The sequence below is a fragment of the Pseudomyrmex gracilis genome, unplaced genomic scaffold (genome assembly GCF_002006095.1).
Source record: "Pseudomyrmex gracilis isolate BER0280 unplaced genomic scaffold, ASM200609v1 scaffold_84, whole genome shotgun sequence".
Taxonomy (NCBI): Eukaryota; Metazoa; Arthropoda; class Insecta; order Hymenoptera; family Formicidae; genus Pseudomyrmex; species Pseudomyrmex gracilis.
Window position 1 is genome coordinate 575462 of NW_018020668.1, and position 17614 is coordinate 593075.

General features: G+C 32.1%; 3 protein-coding genes across 7 annotated transcripts in view; 1 reads left to right on the forward strand and 2 right to left on the reverse strand.

Moving 5' to 3' along the window:
- The window catches only part of LOC109855240 (tRNA (cytosine(34)-C(5))-methyltransferase), a 6026-nt gene extending 3493 nt beyond the window's left edge, over nt 1-2533 (reverse strand). Inside the window, exons 1-7 of one of the 2 annotated variants that reach the window (XM_020429252.1) lie at nt 2095-2533; nt 1496-1972; nt 1341-1425; nt 1082-1241; nt 895-1002; nt 622-809; nt 400-544 (exon numbers count right to left, since the gene is read on the reverse strand). In XM_020429252.1, the coding sequence (XP_020284841.1) occupies nt 400-544; nt 622-809; nt 895-1002; nt 1082-1241; nt 1341-1425; nt 1496-1972; nt 2095-2160 (1229 nt within the window). In that variant the 5' untranslated portion in view covers nt 2161-2533. Of the gene's footprint in view, nt 1-399; nt 545-621; nt 810-894; nt 1003-1081; nt 1245-1340; nt 1426-1495; nt 1973-2094 lie in introns of both variants that reach the window. The other variant, XM_020429251.1, reaches the window with a different exon arrangement.
- Nucleotides 2534-2722: 189 nt separating this feature from the next.
- LOC109855230 (vacuolar protein sorting-associated protein 35) lies at nt 2723-9667 on the reverse strand. Of its 3 annotated transcripts, XM_020429240.1 has the most exons (14): nt 9306-9667; nt 8278-9222; nt 8028-8193; nt 6205-6403; nt 5981-6104; nt 5711-5906; nt 5436-5630; nt 5267-5350; nt 4940-5176; nt 4550-4698; nt 3983-4469; nt 3490-3909; nt 3264-3407; nt 2723-3176 (listed from the first exon to the last, which is right to left on the reverse strand). In XM_020429240.1, exons 2-14 carry the CDS (start codon nt 9210-9212, stop codon nt 2997-2999), a joined length of 3516 nt encoding a protein of 1171 aa, XP_020284829.1. In that variant the 5' UTR covers nt 9213-9222; nt 9306-9667; the 3' UTR covers nt 2723-2996. The 3 variants fall into 3 exon arrangements, with proteins under 3 accessions (XP_020284829.1, XP_020284826.1, XP_020284827.1); XM_020429237.1 differs by lacking the exons at nt 8028-8193; nt 8278-9222; nt 9306-9667 and adding an exon at nt 7205-7290 and having other exon boundaries at nt 6205-6424; XM_020429238.1 differs by lacking the exons at nt 8028-8193; nt 8278-9222; nt 9306-9667 and adding an exon at nt 7205-7286.
- On the forward strand, nt 9661-16779 carry LOC109855229 (multidrug resistance-associated protein 7). 2 transcript variants are annotated; one of them, XM_020429235.1, is made up of 17 exons: nt 9661-9696; nt 10266-10404; nt 10497-11255; nt 11363-11620; nt 11729-12011; nt 12102-12325; nt 12469-12706; nt 12800-13068; nt 13149-13376; nt 13450-13661; nt 13742-14606; nt 14711-14937; nt 15015-15521; nt 15622-15813; nt 15892-16135; nt 16224-16363; nt 16473-16779. In XM_020429235.1, exons 1-17 carry the CDS (start codon nt 9671-9673, stop codon nt 16588-16590), a joined length of 4929 nt encoding a protein of 1642 aa, XP_020284824.1. In that variant the 5' UTR covers nt 9661-9670; the 3' UTR covers nt 16591-16779. The 2 variants fall into 2 exon arrangements, with proteins under 2 accessions (XP_020284824.1, XP_020284825.1); XM_020429236.1 differs by lacking the exon at nt 9661-9696 and adding an exon at nt 9852-9921.
- The last annotated feature ends 835 nt before the right edge of the window (nt 16780-17614 follow it).

The window sequence follows — 17614 nt, forward strand, 5'->3', positions numbered from 1 at the left end:
TGTGTGTGTGTGTGTGTGTGTGTGTGTGTGTGTGTGTGTGTGTGTGTGTGTGTGTGTGTGTGATAATAAAAACTGCAGTAATCAATGATTTTCTTTCTGTATGAATTACACACCTCACCTCACATACAGAAGAACGTTTGTTTTTTTACTTTTTTTTGTTGATTGTCTAAGAGCAATAAAGCTATTTGTTTATCGAATAAGGGCTTTTTTAAACACATACACACCTGCAGCTAGCTAAACTTAACAGAAACAGGCTCAAACTAAAAAACTGTAATAAGGACTTACTATAAAAGGAAGTTTCGGTTTCGGTTTCGGCCGAAACTGAGACAGAAACCGAAATTCGGTTTCGGTTTCGGTTTTGGTTGTAAAAACTAGTTTCGGTCGGACACTAATATTTACCAACGTTCAAGATGAAATTTAGACACTTCATCCGCTTGCGGAGGAAACATTTTTGGTCGTACTTGTGTCTGCCATTGTTCTGGCACATCACTCCAATTGTCATAAAATTGTAAATTTTTAGATGCAGGTTTCCAGTGTGTGACACCTGTGTAAGAAATTGCAGAATATACTATTATTCTTATTCATATTGTGTTATTTGTTAAAAATTACTTAAAAACTTACCGGGATCACATATCAAACCTGGTACCAAATTTCTACAATCAATTAACTGCACTGAATCTCCAGTCTCACAAAGGAGCCTGTGAAGTACAGCTTCATTCTCAATGGGATTTAACGAACATGTAGAATATACCATTCTCCCTCCAATTGCTAACAATTCCAAGCCTCGTTTTGCAATCCTATACTGGATTCTTTAAAAGTCACAATACAATTAGTATTCTCTGTTGTTCTCTAACAAATACATAAATATATTAAAAACTTACGTATTATACATACCCATGAAGGTTATTGCCATTAACAGGACTCCACTTGCACCATATATCAGGATTCTTTCGCATAGTACCATCGCCACTACATGGAACATCTGCAAGTATCCTATCAAACCTACAGAAATAAAAAGTTTATATAATAATCATGTAAAGATAAACACTAAAACATTATAAAACATTATAAAATTACTTACTTTAATGTGTCTTTTGTACCATCTGATTTTGTGAATATAAAATTTGGCATGACTGATGAATCATGATTAGTAATAAGAATGTTTGGGCTGTTTAGTCTTTTAGCTTGGTGTACTAGCATGTAGCAACGATTATTATCAAGATCATTAGCTATTACAAAACCTTCTAAAATAAAAATTTATGAATACATATTAAAATTACACTTATGTGTAATTTATATATATATATATATAATTGCAACTTATTGTTAATATTAATTACCTGGAAAAACATTTCCCTCATCTGCATGTATCATTTCTATAAGCTGTGCTGTTTTGGATCCTGGTGCTGCACACATGTCGAGAACCTGCAGATAAAGATTTGCAAGTTTTAGTTTATTTTAGAACAAAAGTTTTTGTAGAATCAAACATAAATACCTTGTGCCAAGGTTTGACATCCAGAACTAAAGGAGGAACCATGCTAACTACTTCCTGTCTACTAATACTGCCATTGTTAGTTTCAGCAATAAGAAAGTTATGTAATCTGAAATAAGCTTCAGATCGTCTAATATCTTTTCTAGTTAACTGCAACTGCCAAGCCAGTTCTTCTGGATAAAATGGTAAACTATGTAATATAGATTTTGTCTCGGACTTTTCCTTATCATCATCCAAATTTGCATTCAAAATTCCTTTAAAGAAATCACTTTTAATTATCTTTAATAATGTTTTAGCTTCAGCTTTTGAGCCAGTAATTCGAAAAGCAACTGGAAGATTGGTCCGCAAAGTGCTGATAAACATGTTCCACTTGTCTTCTGGAACTATTTTCTGTGTCTTATAATATAATTCAAAGTCGGAATTTTCTCTTATGATGTCTGCATAGCTTTTATGTGGGGTATTTTTATCCCATTCTTTTTTCTGTAAAAAAAATTAATTATATATCACATATTCTTAGCGTCTATATTATATCGGCAACCATATATACATAACCTTCTCACTTAATTGTAAATCTTTTCGTTTAATATTATTAATAATGTTACCTTTTGTTTTTCACGTCGTTTATCGGCAAAGTGCTTCCGTGGCTTATTTGTTCGTCCTTTACCCATTTTTTGTCTTAAAAATATATATTTACCTTGCGCTGTAACTAGAATCAGAGAGAATACCAAAAGCAGACTCTCACGGTCACGGCCGCATTTTAACTGTTATCACTCTTCTGCCCTATTTGCTAGCGTTATGTCTACAGTGATGCATTTTATATACATATATAAAATTGAATAGAATTTACGAGCACAAATGTAAAATATTTGATATACAATCAATGAAATATAAAAAAAAAAAAAGTTCTTGTTCCAGTTATGTACGCGCGAATATTTCCTGGTTTCTAGACCGGTTTTCTTTTCATAGGAACTACAGTGCGCGACATCCACTTTTGAAAATATATGGCGCTGAAATCAATGGGAGGACCAAGAGCGTCGGAAGAAATATAAATGTGATGGTCACCCTCGCCAGAGAGAAGACTGAGAGAGGTGCTTCACAGTACCTTATGGGAATAATATACTTGTATTGATGTGAATTGCGAAATTGTTTTATTAATATAATAAAATTTCAGTATGTAAAACAAATATACAATTATTATATACTTTTACTATTTACTATATATATATATACTTGATACAGAATTATATTTACTTTATATAGGCAATTTGATACATTCCAATAAACTATCTATAGATTAAGAAATAATCTTACAATTAATAATCTTGTAGCAACATCAGAATCGTAAAAACATTTTGCTAAGTGTTTAATGAATTTGTTTAAACAAATCAGGAACACATAATGTTTGTTAACCAGTATTAATACACAACTAACTGAATTATATTATCCGTATATATACTCTAGACATTTTTGTTATTTACAAAATTACATCGTCGACTCTACGCTGTTAAAGAACAAGGCCTTGATAACTAAGACCGTCAGAATCCGGCGATTCCATTCTATTTCTTAGATGTTCTAATGTGTTTGCTAAATGTTTCTGTATTTGATCGGTTTCTTCGCTTGCTTCCAAATTGGGAAGCTCTTCTCGAATTTTTGCAATTACTTGGTTCAATATTTGCACAGTTACCTGAAAAAAAAAAATCAATTTCATTTAAAAACGATAACACGTTAATATAATAAGTTAACGTTAGCTACTTTAAAACTTAGATCTTACAGCTGTATTTCCTTTTTCGTAAAAATAAATATAATGGTTTAACAATTCCACATATAACTGGACTTGCACCGACGTATCCATGCATTGGCTTGCTATTCTAATACCTTTCTTCAAACAATCTAACACTTTACCACCCTCTTGCATCTGTAAGTATATTTTAGTATATTTTCCATATTATTCATCTGTCAAACACGATCGGAATTATGTATGACGCCTTCGTACGTACTTCTTTTCCACCTGTAGCCAAAGATTTTCCCGACCAAAATATATGCGAGCAAGTAGCGACTCCTCTGCATTGATCAGGTTTTCGTAATAACTTGCTGGCATATAAAGCGCACTGATTGCGCACAGGTTCTGCATTCTCTTCGCCGAAACAACTCATTTGTTCGAACGTGGCGATGATCAAGGTAATTGCCGCGAGCTGCGCCTTCGAATCGCTTATTTCATCTTCGTATATCGAAAATGCTTGACTCATAAATTCATAAGCGACCATCTCGAAATTATCGAAACGGATTTCGCCGATCGCTATTGCGCCTTGCAAAAATAATCTTAAAGGTAGTTCGGCTAATTCGGCTTTCATTAACGCGGTAATAGTTGTGTGACAAAACTGAAAAATTTTTTGACACTTCTTTTGCCACATTTCATCCTAAAAAAAAAAATAAGACAAAAGGATATTGTTTTAGATCTTATCCTCTTACTTCGTAACACAAATTACAAACCTGATCCTTCAATGCTTTATATGTAAATGCCAATTGATAACTTTGGAATACTATGGGCGGCAAAGTGTATTTTATTCTTTTATTACCACCAGCGCTAAAGTGCTTTCTTGCGGCACTTAGTATCATATATTGTTGATCTGGTGTTTCCGATTTGAAATGATGTATTAATCTACCTAGTAATCCCTGCTCTTCGGCAAAATCTTCAGGATCTTCCTCTATGATAGGTTGATCCGGTTGATCTTGCACCAAGGGAGATACCATGGACAGTATTGCATCTACTTGCTCTTGTGTCGGTATCAATGTTTCATTGTCAAGAATATTTGTTATTATATAAATGGCCAACGATTTTCGACCTTCATAATCAAAATAATCCAAAAGAGGTGCATAATGTTCTAGTTTGAGTACGGTTAATATATTCTTATAATTGTCTACGGGAATTTTCATTAATCTCACTAATTCTCTTGAAACGGCACTGTTATATTCCAATCTATAAAATAGTAAATGACAATTATAACAAAACACACACGTGTTTACACACATATGTGTATTTATAAGTCATATGCTTACTTATCAACATTTTGTTTCTGGAATATTTGAGCTGTTGTGAACAAGACTTTATCAACGTAATCTACCCGATCAGGATAGCATTTATGTGCTAGGTTTATAAGAGCTACCTGAAGGGATACTATATCTTCGGGAGGCATATCTTGTCTTGTCTACAATAAATATTGTTTATATATAAATATAATATAAAATACATTGTATAAATCAAAATACAAACACACGTGAAATGTTTCCAAACCATTCTCAGACTTAAACTAGAAAGTAAGGATTTATTCTTTGGTTTATAAGCGCACATCATGTATCAATTATCAGATGTATTGTGTAGCATCTTAATCGTCATTGAATGGCATTTTTATATAAATCAACGATTAAATTTATAAATTTAATAAATACCTGTATAATAGTCGCAATTTGATCACTAAATACATCAAAAAGTTTGACATCTTGCGGAATTCCTGGTACTTGATTAGGACTTCCTGGCCCTCCTACACCATCAGACCGTTGACTAAAGGCTGCAAGCCGATCGATCAACGATATAATTATGTTCTTGACGTTCACTCCATTTTGCAATTCCGCACAGGATTTCAGAAATGCATTTAACGTTTGTAAATGAAATTCATCAGGAAATACCTAGATATAAGTATATAAAATAATAATTTAAATGTATTGTTTATTTTAAATATATTATTTGGAAAATAACAGCGTATAAAGAAAATGTACCTGAATTATACACTCCATAAGATATTCCTGTGCTATTGCATCTCTACAACTAACCACCTGTTCCAAAATTCCTGGTAGTACAAGCTAGAAATAAACAAAAAATTTTGTAAAAATTGTTGATCACTTCTAGTTACGAAATAACATATTTTTTTTTTTTAACAAAATATACCTTTTTATATTTATCCAAAGTTACAGATTCCAGTTGACTAAGTCGTACAAGATTTGTTCCTACTAAGATTTTAAGTTCCTCTCTTTCTCTTTCTCTTCTTTCCCTATCTCTGCTATGACCTTGATGTTGCATGCGTACCCATAATTTGTTCATTTCTGCAAAATTCATCAGAACAAAATCTATGCTGTCGCGAACCTGGAAATGAAGTTTCAAGTATAATAGTGAATACAACAAAATGTTTGTGATTTAAAATACATGTGATAAAAAATATGTACAGTCCCATCTTCATCCTCGCCTTCAGCAACGTCTGGTAAAATATTTCTTATACACTGCAACAAATAATTTCTTAAGAACAGACCACGCAACGGATGCTGCACACCCCTACACATCTCCACAAGATCTCTCATAAGATCTCTTTTCAAACCAGGAGTTGTTTTTATGTAAACCAAACCAACTGTGATAAGTAAATATCTGCAAAATTATTTAGATTCTCTTTACACATCAATTAAAAAATTATAATGCAAAGTTGCAAAGCAGATACTTACAGTCTAGGCACAATATTACCAACATATTGTACTAATTCATACAGATCTGTAACTTTTCTTCCTTTTTGAAATTCATCCAACAAATATAATTCTAAATGCCGTAGTTCATCTGTGATTGTCATATCTAACAATTATTATTATATAAGAAAAATTATATTAAATATTAATTTAAATATAGTATCTCTCTCTCTTTTTGGTAAAATAGTTAAAAATAATAAGGATACATAATTCATAATAACTCTTTGGACTTAGAAGAGAAGTCCTGAGTTCTCCTAACATGGTAGAGGCATGTTTCAGTGCATCCATCAGTTTGGACTTGTCTAAACAGTGTTTCATTTGGAAAGCCTGTACTTTTACCACACCAATTGCATCTTCCAACAGCTTCTCTTGTTCCTCCATTCCCGTTATGGCAGGTGTCATTGGCTGTGAGAAAAACAAAGATACCTACCAGGAATACCAGGTAGTACTATAACAAAATAAGCCACTCAAGCATGCACTAAGAATGTGCTTATAAGCAGGGTAAACATTAAATAGATTTTTCCAAAATAAGTCCAACTTATTTGTTCAAAATTATCACTTGTTGGTTTCTCACTATGAAGCTAAAGAAGCAAAAATATAATTTGTGCAATGTAAAAGTATAAACATACATATATACAAAACATTATACATATTCATTCTCTCTTTCTCTCTTTTTTTATTTCTTCTCTATCCTTTTTTTGTATACATAATATACGTACAACATAAAAAATATTTGTACATATGTGTAATTATATAATGGTATATAAGTTTGTGTTAAACTATTACTGATTTATTTAGAAATAACCAATTTTTTTTAAATAAAATTGAAGAGAGAAATTATGTCATAATAAGAGAAAAACTATGTAATGCAATAATACAATAATATATAATTAAAATATAGTAATAAAACATACGTGCCCTTCTATACATAGAAATATTAATCAGAAAAGTTTTGAACAGGCAAAAAAAAGATAAATAAAAAAAGTAATTATCTTATTTCTCTCCACTACTCTATATCACACCTTTTAAAGCACACAGTTCTCAAATTTGACGCGACAGATATAACCTTTACAATGCCAAACTATTTCTCATGCAAAGATTAGCGTTACATGGGTTGGAGGTGCGAGAAAATACATTTCTCTAGCTGCAAGCTAAATTGCGAAAAATATTTTGTTCATAAAAGAAAATGTTACGTTTCTTTTTTACCATTTTCTTGAATTGAAAATAAATACACAGAAACGGTGCACTGCGAACACAGCTTTGACACGTATGCCCCACTCAACCAAAGATAAAATATAACGTGTGTGTGTCATACACATAACCAATTTGGAATCTTTAGCTTATCATTTTTATACTTTTTGATTACAATATCAATGATGTGCTTAATAACCAAATGTATTTTAATGAAAATTTTTAAACTTGAATGTATACAAACAAGCATAGAATAAAATTCAAAGATATTCAATATGTAATATAAAGCCAAACTGTAATATAAAGTCCCAACAAAAATTATCTATTGGAATTACATTAATATATGTATTGATTTTTGTCTCAAATATATATGGATTATATAAAAAATGATTAACTAAATATTAGTCAATTTTTATGGCTAACATAGACAACATTAAAAATTTGTTTTACAATTATTATAAACTTACTAAAAGAAACTTTATAAATTATTATTGCAAATAAAAACATTTATTTTGACATCTCACTACACTCACAACCGGTATTATTGAATCTTACTTTTGGTTATATATTTATTTTATGAGTACAAATAAAGTAAAAAGAGGAAATTGGTTTAATTGCATAGTAAATATAACTTTATACATATATATGTACATATATACATACATAGATTTGTTATATATAAATATATTTATTGTAATTTTCAGTACACATGTAGGGCTATGACTGATTATCCAAAGACAGTGGATTTGTAGGAGTCTGCTCCTAGTGAAAATAATCTTTCTGTAATTCAATGCCAACAACAGCAGGGGCAATTGTAAAATGAAAACTATTATTTAACCTTAAGTGTTTTCATATATGCTTCCAACTCGTCTTCAGACTCATTTTCATTATTGCATTCGTTATGTGGAAGAATAGTTTCAGGTTCTTCAGAATCAAAATACTTTTCTTCTTCATCTTGATCTCTCAAGTCTACATTATCATAAGCTTCATTATTATCCACAGTACTGAAAATAAGATAGAAAGCTAAATTAAAATTTCTATAAAAAAAAAGTTTAGTTTTTTTTTATATGTAAAGGTTTTGTGTTTACCTATAATCAAAATCTCTATCTTTACCATCTAGGAAACTCTGATACATATTTGTAACAAATTCTTGTTTGAGTAATTGTAACTCTTCACTTGGTATTTTATGTCCCATTTTTCTTTTTTGCAATCTCTTATCGCTATACTTATAATTGTTATCTGTTTTGTTGTTCAAGTTTCCTCCCCAATGGGAATGACTGTGTTTGCTAGAGTTTGTTCTTTGGGATGTAATACTGTCTCTGCTACTATCATCGTCATCATCATCCGAATCACTTTCCTCTTGGACTGCTTCTTCTTCTTCCTGTTGAGACTTCAGGTGTTTTTCTGCTTTGTTCCTTTCAATAGTTTCCATAAGAACATCCACATAGTTTGTATTACGTATATCTATGCTATCTCTAGCTTTTTTCTCCTTTTCGGTTAAATATTGTCCTATCAAGTGTTCGTACAACAATGGATTTCTTTTCATCATTTCACATTCGCTAAAATATTCTCCCTTCTCTATCAGTGTTTTTAGAGCTTCATATCTTCTGTTTCTGACATCAACATGCCTTGTAGAATTATTAAAGTATCTTCGCAATCTGTTTACATGATAAACAATTTCATAATCTTTGCTTTTGCTAAAATACTCTAAATGTTCTACTTTCAAATAATGTCCAAATTTTGATAAAAATAAGCAATGGCTCTTGTCCAATGATTTTGCAGCTATAGCACGCTTCTCTTCAAATGTCAACTCTGGATCTTCTTTCTGCTGACTCTTAAACATCGCTTTGCTGTTAGCCACATGAGTCAGAAGTTCTTCCTCAAGCTTATCATGTGTTGCATTCAACACAGCAAAAACGACGGTTTGTTCTTTATTATTCACATCCTCTTTACATGGAACAACTTCCTTTGTTCTTAAAGTCATGTTTTCTTTTTGCGTTTGTGATTCTTCAGTCTCGCTCATAAAGAAATTGCTTTAAAATCGAGAAATCAAACAATATAAATTTATATATACAGATACGTCAATTGTGTTTATATTGTTCGTTGCATTACTCACCACCGTGTCAAGTTCGTCGATATATCTATCTAACCTAGAACCTAAAACGCACGTAAGAAACGTACTTGTTTTTTCATTAGTTTTTTCGTTTCATACGTTGATATATTCCTAATGATTTTTATTATAGTAATTTATGATAAATGGAATAAATAAGCACACAAATTCTTGTTTACAGAATATNCCGTCAAAATTTGCTGAACAATCGATCGTTACTCAACGTACGCATCATCCTCATTAAGGAAAATCTAACCTGAGACTATCGATATGAGATTATGAAATCGCAGCAGCGAGAAATATAATATACAAATGGAAAATTATAACAAATAACACAGTGATCATTAATATTGTGTGTGTTTGTAATATTTATGAATGTAAATTTTACAACCACCAGGTAACTCTTTGTATATGCTATACTATATTTGTTTATTAACAACATTTGTATTTTGACCTCTTATCTGCTTTATAATTGATTATCAATCAAGTCAATCGTCTAGAGTGTCGTCTTGTAATTCTTATAATCTTTTTTCTTTAAATGTNACATTTATTCTGATCTCTACATATTTTATTTTCTTTATCAATAAGTTCAAGAAACATCTGTGTATTATTGCTCATGATTGTAAGTAGCAATAATGAACAAGTTTAAAAACTTTTATAAATTTCTTTGAACATAAAATAGCAAAAGTAATAATATTTTACAATGTGTACATTTCATTTCTCAGAGATAGTCTTTTTGTTGTTTGATTTATTTGAAGGAATATTTTTAGAAGATATATATAATTTGTTTTTTACAGGTTTGTGTTTATATTTTGCTTTTGAGTTATTATTGCTCTATATTGCTTTGACAATATTTGTTTAACCTATTAAAGATAAAGAATTTCTTACGTGATCATAATTCATATGATTTATAAGAAATTCTTCTTCATACTTATAATTATTTATTGTGTAATTGCAATACTGTAGGATGGCAGAAAATTGGATAAATAATGTAGAAAGATGGAAATGGAACTGGACAGAGTTATGTGGACATGAAAAAAGTATTAGCCCTTTAAATCCTGAAACACATGACTTAGATGTTTGTTTTCAACAGCTTTGTCTGCAGGTAATATATAATAAAAGTTTGTTTTGCATTAAATTTCGAGCATACAAATTAACATAATTTACTTATCAAATATTAATTTTTTTATTTTCTAGATACCAGTATTAGCGCTCATAGCTATAACTTCAGCATTTTATTGTGGAAAAAGAAATATATATTCATCTAGGCAACAGTATGCTTATCATGCTCTAAACATTAGAATTTTTGTCACAATATGTCTCACAATATTGCCTATCATAAGGGCATATATTATTTTAACTAATACTACTATTTCTTTCCCTGATGAAGTGCAAGATCATACTACATCAGTGCCAACAACATTAGACATTGGTATTCACAATACAAGTTTCTCAATAGACAAAGCAAACATAATAAGCAGGATATATGATGGATTAAACCACACTGTGAAATTTGCTCAATCAATTTTATCACAGAAAAACAGTGCTGATACTACTACAATTCCTGTTACATTATATACTGTTGATTTTGCATCAACATCATCCAACTTTAGTGATAAATTTACTTCTGCTAAACCAGTAGATTATCTTGTGGCAGGTACCNAAGGTTTAGCATGGGTTGTGCACTTTTGTTTTATTTTGAGTTTGAAACGTGGGCGAGATCCCAATCCACGAGGCCCATTATTAATACGAACATTAATATTTCTTTTGACTGTTGTTTCCGTATTGCTGTTGCGTAGTCATATCAATAATAAGTCAAAAGACGACGTTTTGCCAAACTTATCATTAGGATTCAGCATCAGTGTAGTCACATTATTGATATTTTACATCGTAACATTGATACCGAGTTCTAAGTCCAGGACAGAGGACGCGAGGACATCATCTCGAAATACCGTAGTAAGTTCAGCTTCTATCACATGAAATTGTTTAATAGTTAAAAAAGATTGAAAAAATGGGTTATCAAGCAAGTGACATCATGAATCAATGAACAAATATGTTTATAGATTGGAGAACGCACTGCACTGTTATCCAGCCCCAATTCCTCATATGTACAATTTCCTGAAGAACAAGATCCAAACTATCTTGGAATTGCTATGGAGGATACAACTATCGCTTCTAAGCTCCTGTTTCATTGGGTGACGCCTTTAATGAAAAAGGGCGTTAAGGGATTATTAAATCATTCTGATGATTTGTNTGATTTACCTGATCAGATAAATACTGCTGCAATCAGTCAAAAAATTGACAAGCGTTTAAATAATGTGGTAAAAAAAAATCGTAATGTTATTGATAATATAGCTATCTTCTCTGTTCGTTTAGACACGTGGTTCTTAATTAATTTTTATGAATATAATAACTGACAATTGTTACAGCCAAAAAATATGAGCAATGGAATCGAGAATAATACGGAAATGACGCTTAACAGCACCACAAGTGTAAAAGTAATCACAAAGAAAGCAACACTGTTTTACTTGTTACATGAATGTTTTGGCTGGGAATTTTATGCGGTTGGAATTTTGAAATTTATCGCAGATTGTAGCTCGTTTATGGGACCAATACTTCTAAGTAGATTGATAGGCTTTATTGAAGATAAAAATGAGCCGATTTCGTACGGATATCTATATGCAACTCTTATAATACTCAGCGCTATAATTGGTACAAAATTAAACTTAAAATCTCTCTTTGATATTTTTTTTTTTTTAATATTTGTCACATAAATTACGCTGATATATAAATGTTTTGTAGGTGCCTTTTGCAATACTCACTTTACTTTTTGGATGTNTATTGTGGGCTTAAAAATTCGCTCCGCAATTATAACTTTAGTCTATCGAAAAACATTACATTCTTCTAATATCGATTTAAACCACAATTTTAATTTTGGTGAAATAATCAATTTTATGAGCACCGATAGCGATAGATTAGTCAACAGTTGTCCCAGTTTTCATACATTTTGGAGTATACCATTACAGGTAAATGCGTAATAATATTGCAATATCTTTATCCTTTTTAGATAAATACAGCATAAAGTTATATAATGTTAATATATTATAATGTTTTTACATTTTATCTACATTGCGTTTGTTGACAAACGTAACAGCAAAAATTGTTTTAGTTATTCGTGACACTGTATCTTCTCCATCAGCAAATTGGAGCTTCGTTTTTAGCCGGTGTCGCGTTTTCGATAATACTTATACCAATCAATAAAATAATAGCAAATAAAATTGGCAAACTCAGTTGCAAAATGATGGAATATAAAGATCAAAGAGTGAGGCTAATGGGAGAATTATTGCATGGCATGACTACGATTAAAGTTAATGTATGGGAAGAGCATTTTTTACGAAATATTCTCAGTTAGTACAATTTTAGATAAACAATCTAAATAAAGATATTGTTGGTTTTTCTTGTTTTTAGCATTCTTATCTAAATATTTTTTTTACGTATAGAGATAAGAGAAGACGAGATAAAATACTTGCGAGGTAGAAAATATTTAGACGCCTTGTGTGTTTATTTCTGGGCGACTACACCCGTTGTCATCGCAATATTAACGTTTGCCACATATGTATTGTCTGGCAATCAGTTGACCGCCAAAACTGTTTTTACGAGTATGGCTTTGTTGAACATGTTGATAGGACCTTTGAATGCATTTCCATGGGTTTTAAATGGTCTTACGGAAGCATGGGTTTCTCTCAAGAGAATTCAAAGAATGCTGGACGTATGTACATATTAAAAGAACGATGATAGATTATACAGTTGCACAATATTCTGATATTCTTACTTTCTATTAATTCACAGCTTCCAGATATGGACACATCGTTATATTATACTGATATCAATCCTGATTCTGATTTGTTGCTGCAAAATTTAACATTGATTGTTAATCGTCCGAAGAACATGAATAGTACGAACGAAAATTCAAAAACTTTAAGTACTCCATCTTCAAGTACAGATATTAAGAAAAGTGTTACTTTCGAAGACGAAGATGTTTTTGCTTTACATAATATTAATTTATCTGTACAAAAGGTAAAAAGAGAAAAGAGGAATTAATGTGCGGTGCTTTTTGAATACAAAAGAAATGATCTTGTTTTTCGTATAGGGACAATTAATCGGTATAATGGGTAAAGTTGGAAGCGGAAAATCTTTACTTCTTGATGGCATTCTAGCAGAAATTACAAAAACTAGTGGAATAATATCTGTTAACGACGATAACAAAGGTTTCGGATATGTAAAACAAAATCCTTGGCTACAACGCGGTACAATTCGAGATAACATTCTATTTGGAAAACCATATGATCATAACAAATACAGGTAAGTCTTAAATGTCTTGATATTATTATATACTTTTATATTACATTATTGATATCAATTTGATATTTGGCTTATTATAGGAACATTTTAAAAGCTTGTGCTCTCACGTCCGATTTGAATTTGCTTCCCAACAAAGATTTAACGGCTGTTGGCGAAGCCGGAAACACTTTGAGTGGCGGCCAAAAGACGAGAATTTCCTTGGCTCGCGCTGTATACGCAGATAAAGATATTTATTTGTTAGACGACATATTAGCAACACTAGATGTCAAAGTTGCTCGATATGTTTTTCAGCACGTAATTCTAGGCTTGTTGGGAAATAAAACCAGGATTTTATGTACACATCAAACTCAGTATCTGGTTCATGCGGACGTAGTTATCGAAATGTCAAAAGGAAAAATTATTAATCAAGGAAAACCAAGCGACGTATTGCCCGATTTGGAAGATTATCTTTTATCATCATCAGAATACACTGAATGTGACTTAGATGTTGCCTATATGAAAGCAATGTTGCCTAGTGAATTTAATCAATTGGAAAAAGACGAGGTTGATCCTTTGCTCGATAAAGAAGTGACCGAGAAAGGAACGGTTCAATTTTCGGTGTATACGAGCTATCTCGACGCTATAGGACGGTATCTGGCAATTTCGATATTTCTCTCGATGATTTTGATGCAAAGTTCAAAGAACGTTACAGATCTATGGTTATCGTACTGGGTAACGCACACTAACAACACGACAATTAATTCCACTGAACGATCCGAAGTTGGAAAACTGCAACTCTACTATGATAACGACAGTCTGCACGACACAAAATATTACTTAACAATTTACAGTTTACTTGCTGTATTCAACACCATTTTTACTTTAATTAGAGCATTTATTTTTGCATACGGTGGCCTGCAAGCAGCCATAACAATGCATAGACAGCTTCTGAAGATAATTATACGGGTAAATATGCGGATATATACGGGTAAATATTGAGAATATAAGATAATTATAATTTTTGATTACTTAAAGGACTTTAATAGAAAAATATCGTATAATATTTTCAGGCAAAATCAACATTTTTTGATATTCAACCGCTTGGGAGAATTATAAATAGATTTTCGTCTGACACATATACAGTCGATGATTCTCTACCTTTTATTATGAATATTTTACTGGCACATGTCTTCGGTTTAGTTGCTACTATCATAGTTACAGCTTATGGTCTACCATGGATTTTCCTTATATTAGCTCCTCTTGTACCTATTTATCATTGGATACAAAATCATTACAGGTAATTCTGAAAATATACACCCATTCAATATAAACATCGATATTTAATGTAAAATGTGTGTTTACTGTTGTTTTTAGATTAACATCGAGAGAAGTAAAACGATTATCAAGTATCACATTATCTCCACTGTACGCTCACTTTAATGAAACTTTGGACGGATTAACAACAATCAGAGCCTTTCGTACTGTACCACGTTTTAAACAGGAAAGTGAATTGCTGTTAGAAACCAGTCAGAAAACGCAATTCGCTTCTATAGCCGCCAGTCAATGGCTCGCGTTAAGATTGCAATTTATCGGTGTCGCTCTTATAGCCGGAATCAGCGTTATGGCGGTTTTGCAACATCAATATAATATAGCTGACCCCGGTTTGATCGGTTTGGCAATTACTTACGCCCTATCTGTAACCGGATTGTTAACCGGAGTTGTGAACTCTTTCACCGAGACTGAGAGAGAGATGATCGCAGTGGAACGAGTCAAACAATATTTGGATAACGTACCGACTGAGAATGCGATGGGCGAAAATCCGCCCTATGCATGGCCCAGTCAGGGTGTTATAGAATTCAGAGAAGTTGTCTTAAAATACAGGTAATAGTTTTTGTCTTTTTAAATCAGAAAGAGAGAGAGAGAAAGAAGACAATAAGTGTATTATCGAGATATTTGACGAATATAATGTATTACAATTCAGAGAACATTTAGTGCCATCATTGAAAGAAGTAACATTTAGTACTCGACCAGCTGAGAAAATAGGTGTCGTCGGTCGCACCGGTGCCGGAAAAAGCTCATTATTAGCTTCGTTATTTAGACTAACGGAAATCAGTTCTGGAAGTATATTAATTGACAACGTGAATATTCAAACGTTACAGTTAAACGCATTAAGGTAACATGCAATAAGAAAGCTTGGAAAAATACAATAAGAAGGTCAAAAAGATAAGAATTTGAATATAACTCTTTTCAGATCCCGCTTAGCTATTATACCACAAGATCCGTTTCTCTTTTCGGGTACCATACGAGAAAACGTTGATCCTCTAGATCAGTATACCGATATGCATATATACAAAGCTCTCGAAAAGTGTAAAGTACATTCTTTGGTTTATCGATTAGGTGGCTTAGGCGCTGTTTTGGATGAAGGTGGCAATAATCTTAGCGCCGGTCAGAGACAATTGTTCTGCTTAGTTAGAGCTGTGCTACATAATGCTAAGGTATTTTCTTTGTAATTCTGTTTGCACATAAGAAAACATTTTGTTTTCGAAAACCGTGCGTATTCATAATAAACGTACTTATTTGCAGATTGTTTGTATTGACGAAGCAACTGCAAATGTAGATCACGAAACGGATAAATTTATCCAAGCGACGATAAAGTCTTCTTTCCAAAGTGCGACGGTTATTACCATCGCTCATAGAATAAGAACGATTATGCACTGTGATAGGTATTTCTTTTAATCTTTTGTTTATTCAATTATTTGGTTGCGCAGAAAGACAGACGATGTATTTAATTTGTCAATTATTGTCTGCAATTTTTATTTATCTTCTCCGCAGAGTTTTAGTGATGGGAGATGGAGAAGTGTTGGAATTCGACGAGCCTAATATATTGATTCAAAATGCCGATTCCTATTTCTATCAGCTGGCCAGTCAAGAATTTTCGGATCAAGAATAATATAGAATATGAGCGATCGCGTGTGATATGCCACTTACATGATTTTATATAAAAATGACACGAACGCAGTTCCAACCCATATGTGTAACAGGTTTTTTAATAGGTTTTGGAATCGCGAAAGCATCAAATGCGATGATTGTAAGTAATTGTATTATATACAAGATATCTTTGTGAGAAGCGTGAGAAATATTTTCATACAAATACGACAGGATTGCATTTTATTTATTAAGGATACAGATATAATATATAAAAGTAAACACATTTTTGTATTCGTATATTAATAAATAATGTATATAGTAACTTTGTCTCCCACCATTGTCATAGAAACACTACGATAATGAGGTGTTTGATATTTGTTGTTCTGAGAAATGAAACTGTTGTCAACAATGTGATCATTACTATATATCATTACTATATATATCGGATATTTATCAATCGCTTATCGTATATTCGTATTTGCGTATCTATGTGTTTAAAAATCTTTGTGTGCGCGCAGGCTCGGGGAGAGCTTACCCTATCCCAATAGCATCTCCTATTTATTTGACGTAACGTTTCCTCACTGTCATCATTATGAGACAGTGAAAACTAATGAGCTCTAGTCTCGGCTAATTTGCTCCTCCGGTTTTAATTGCCCGACATTTAGCGGACATGTATTCCGCTACGTCGGCGTGTCGACGAAGCTCGAGACAACTCGCGCATTTGCGTTCTACAGACTGAATCGCGAGAATGCAAGAGAGAAAGAGAGAGAGAGAGACATAGATTGCTTGGGCCAGAAAACAAGCGCGATTCATGCCGCTAATGATGTCGTTCATTTTGCACGATCAGTCAGTTCTTCACGGTTTTCCGCGATACGAAAAACTCTGAGAATGAGCTAAACTTTTCTATTTCTCTGGAAGAATGACTTACCTCTCTCTTTCTCCTCTTATTTTTATATTTTGAAGTTTTTAGTTTAATTACACTTGTATGATGTGCGTAATTACAGATGCTATTATATTTGAGCTTAATTTTGATTTCGTTAGTTTAG